The 2,787-nt window shown below is 39.0% G+C and overlaps 2 protein-coding genes across 2 annotated transcripts in view; one reads left to right on the forward strand and one right to left on the reverse strand.

Annotated features, from left to right (window-relative positions):
* Positions 1 to 1,264, forward strand: part of LOC104740273 (uncharacterized protein At2g39795, mitochondrial-like) — a 1,384-nt gene extending 120 nt beyond the window's left edge. Inside the window, exons 1-3 of the mRNA XM_010460821.2 lie at positions 1 to 288; positions 528 to 850; positions 964 to 1,264. The exon at positions 1 to 288 is cut by the window's left edge and continues 120 nt beyond it. Of these exons, the coding sequence (XP_010459123.1) occupies positions 46 to 288; positions 528 to 850; positions 964 to 1,126 (729 nt within the window). The 5' untranslated portion in view covers positions 1 to 45 and the 3' untranslated portion in view covers positions 1,127 to 1,264. The remainder of the gene's footprint in view (positions 289 to 527; positions 851 to 963) is intronic.
* On the reverse strand, positions 1,323 to 2,616 carry LOC104740272 (Golgi SNAP receptor complex member 1-1; the record flags this gene model as incomplete). Its single annotated transcript, XM_010460819.1, is given in 4 exon segments — positions 1,323 to 1,651; positions 1,757 to 1,870; positions 1,995 to 2,159; positions 2,377 to 2,616. Coding segments are annotated over 4 exon segments (633 nt in total), but the record flags the coding sequence as incomplete, so codon positions are not given.

Consider the following 2,787-nt stretch of genomic DNA (forward strand, 5'->3'; position numbering starts at 1 on the left):
AGGTAAAATCCCCAACCTTTGCTACTCGTGAGTCCTGACCTCTTCATGGCTCGTCTCGTAAGATTTCTGAGAAGAACAGTGATTAGCTCATCGCCTTCGATTTTTAACCGAAACCCTAGAACATGTGTTCTGTCAAATCAAAACGGGACTGGTTTGTTAATGAGTCGTAAGTTTCTTAGCTCGGGGAGTTATGTGTCAGAAATGAGGAAATCAGCTTTCGAGGGTAACATTCTCCGGTTAATTCGTTCTGAGATTCAGTCCGAGCTCGATCACTCGCCTCCTCTTCAGGTATTTTCATTTTTGTAATTGCTTGGCATCAATCATCTGATACTAAAGTCTTGACCTTTCTGGAATCTCTTATATGAATCATCTCAAACGCAATATGATGATGATCCCGAGTTCGAATCATGTTTGTTTCCCCGTTTAATTTATGCCTTTTGTGAGAGCCCAATTCGAGTAAGAATGACATTCTGGTTTGTCTGATGATAGCCGAGCTGAGCAAAATTGTTTGTACATAAAAATTTCAGCCTGAGGAGAGGTTTGGCCCATTCACAGTGGATGAGCGGCCGGGGGAGCAATGGATTAGCTTGAGAAGAAAATTTGGGGACAAGGAAGATATTAAAATCGAAGCAACCATGTTTGATGGATCAGTTCCATCATCAAAATCTACAAGCAGCAACCCTGAAGATGTTCAGCTTCATATTACTTTCATTGTCAACATCTCTAAGGGTGATTGTCAGACATTTGAAATCATGTGTTCTGCTTGGCCTGATACCATACAGATCTCCAAGTTCTTTGTTCGTAAAAGCAGCAAGAACTCTCCAAATGCCTATATTGGACCAGAATTCCAGTACTATGATTTTATCCCCCTCTTCTTAAACATAGAGCTTGCTTCTTTTTTTTTTTTTTTTTTTACGTGTGTTTCTAATATTCTCTCATGTTGGTATTTTGATTAATTTACAGGGAAATGGAAGAGGAACTTCAAGACTCGGTTTATCGTTTTTTGGAGGAAAGAGGTATAGGTGATGAACTTGCTGAGTTCTTGCATCAGTACATGAAGAACAAAGATAAAGCTGAGTATATTAGATGGATGGAGACTGTTAAATCTTATGTTGAGCAAAAATGAAATCTCCTGATTACCACATTCTTAAGCATCCAATGAATGTTCCCTTGGATATGGGTTTTACATTAGAATTTTATTGGCATGGTTCTTAGTTTCCAGAGGTATGTGACATGTATGGATCTAATATGATATAATTGCGTACATACTTGTTCCCTTCTCAATGCAGCAACATACTCCACGGCCAAAAAAAATTACAAGATGAGAGAAACAGATGGTTGTACTCTTATGTGTGTGACATCTCCAAAATAAAAACCTCGTCTAAACTGCAAAGTCAGGGACAAGTCAAATTTGCTGTACACAATATTTATGTTTTTGATCTTTTACTAGAACAGCGATAATTGCAGAACAAATTAACATCATGGGAAAACCAAACGTGGCCCAACACAGAGATCAAACGAAAGAAATGGGAAAATTTTACTTGGTTATCCAGTAAATGAATATGAGAAATGTGCATACAGCCGCAACTAGTGAAAGAATGATTGTATCCATCGACTTTTTCCTCTTTATCGCTGACAGAATAGTGTTGACCTGCAGTGGTTTTAAACCATCGCATTGCAGGGTGAGATACACATAACACGGGCCATGCCCGGACATAACAAGTGTGGAAATTAAGACAAGGAAAGTTATTTGTACAGTGGGTAAACGGCTGGCGACATTGCTAAGCTTTGAGTTGATGCCTCCAAAAGTTGAACGTTGAAAGACAAGTGTACCAAGTGTGGCCTGAGCTTGTGAAATGACACCATCCATCTGCACAGTTTATATAAATAGGCAGCACACATAAGTCATGGGGTGTTGGATTAACTTGAGAAAGCCCGTCATAATGTATGCAACAGCTGTAAATATTAATGCCAAAGGAGTATGTATATTAAACCTGCGCTGTATTGCGGTTGATTCCCATATGTTCCTTGAGCAAGGATTGTTCAGAGCCATCCCCAGCTTCTAAATCTAATCTAGTCCGATCAAATTCCCTAAAGTCGTCAAGAAGTGAAGCATGCTCTTGTTTTGCTTTAAGACTGGAGCGGTGTCGATAAAATTCCTGCATTATAAGTGAATCAGTCATACATACAGGAACAAGACTGATATAACAAAAGGCGGAGTCATACGTAACAAGTCTGAGAAGAAGAGCATGGAGAAGAAGAGCATTCATTCCATAGCTAATCAGTATATATATAATCTAACCAAAGCTACAGAATTGGGCAAGATATTAAAAAGCAATGAGAGAGAGAGAGAGGAAAGGGATATATATACAGTACCTGAGTAAGATCCTGAAGGATCTCTTGATGTCGAGTTAAAGTATGGGAGACCATTTCTGATCCGCCGGAAGAGACCCAAGCTTGCATCTGGGCGTTAACTTGTTGTAGTTGCCTAAGAAGTAAGTCAATACCAGCTTCAAGATCACTCTCAGTGCCATCTAACTTTGATAAAGGCTTTGTGGAAACAAGTCTACGATAAGAATGCATCTGCTCATCAAGCTGAGCTTCAATCTTTCTAGCCTGTGGGATTTTCACATGACAACAACACAAAGACAGATTCGTTTTTAAGTAATCAGAAGGCGATTGCATCTCAATTGGATCCAGTAGAATGATAAATTCCCCTAATTCGAATAGAATCTAAAAGGCGAGACCTTAAAAAAACCTAAAATTAAGTTGCAATATCAATGATTT

This window comes from Camelina sativa, chromosome 14 (genome assembly GCF_000633955.1).
Source record: "Camelina sativa cultivar DH55 chromosome 14, Cs, whole genome shotgun sequence".
In the NCBI taxonomy this organism is placed as follows: Eukaryota; Viridiplantae; Streptophyta; class Magnoliopsida; order Brassicales; family Brassicaceae; genus Camelina; species Camelina sativa.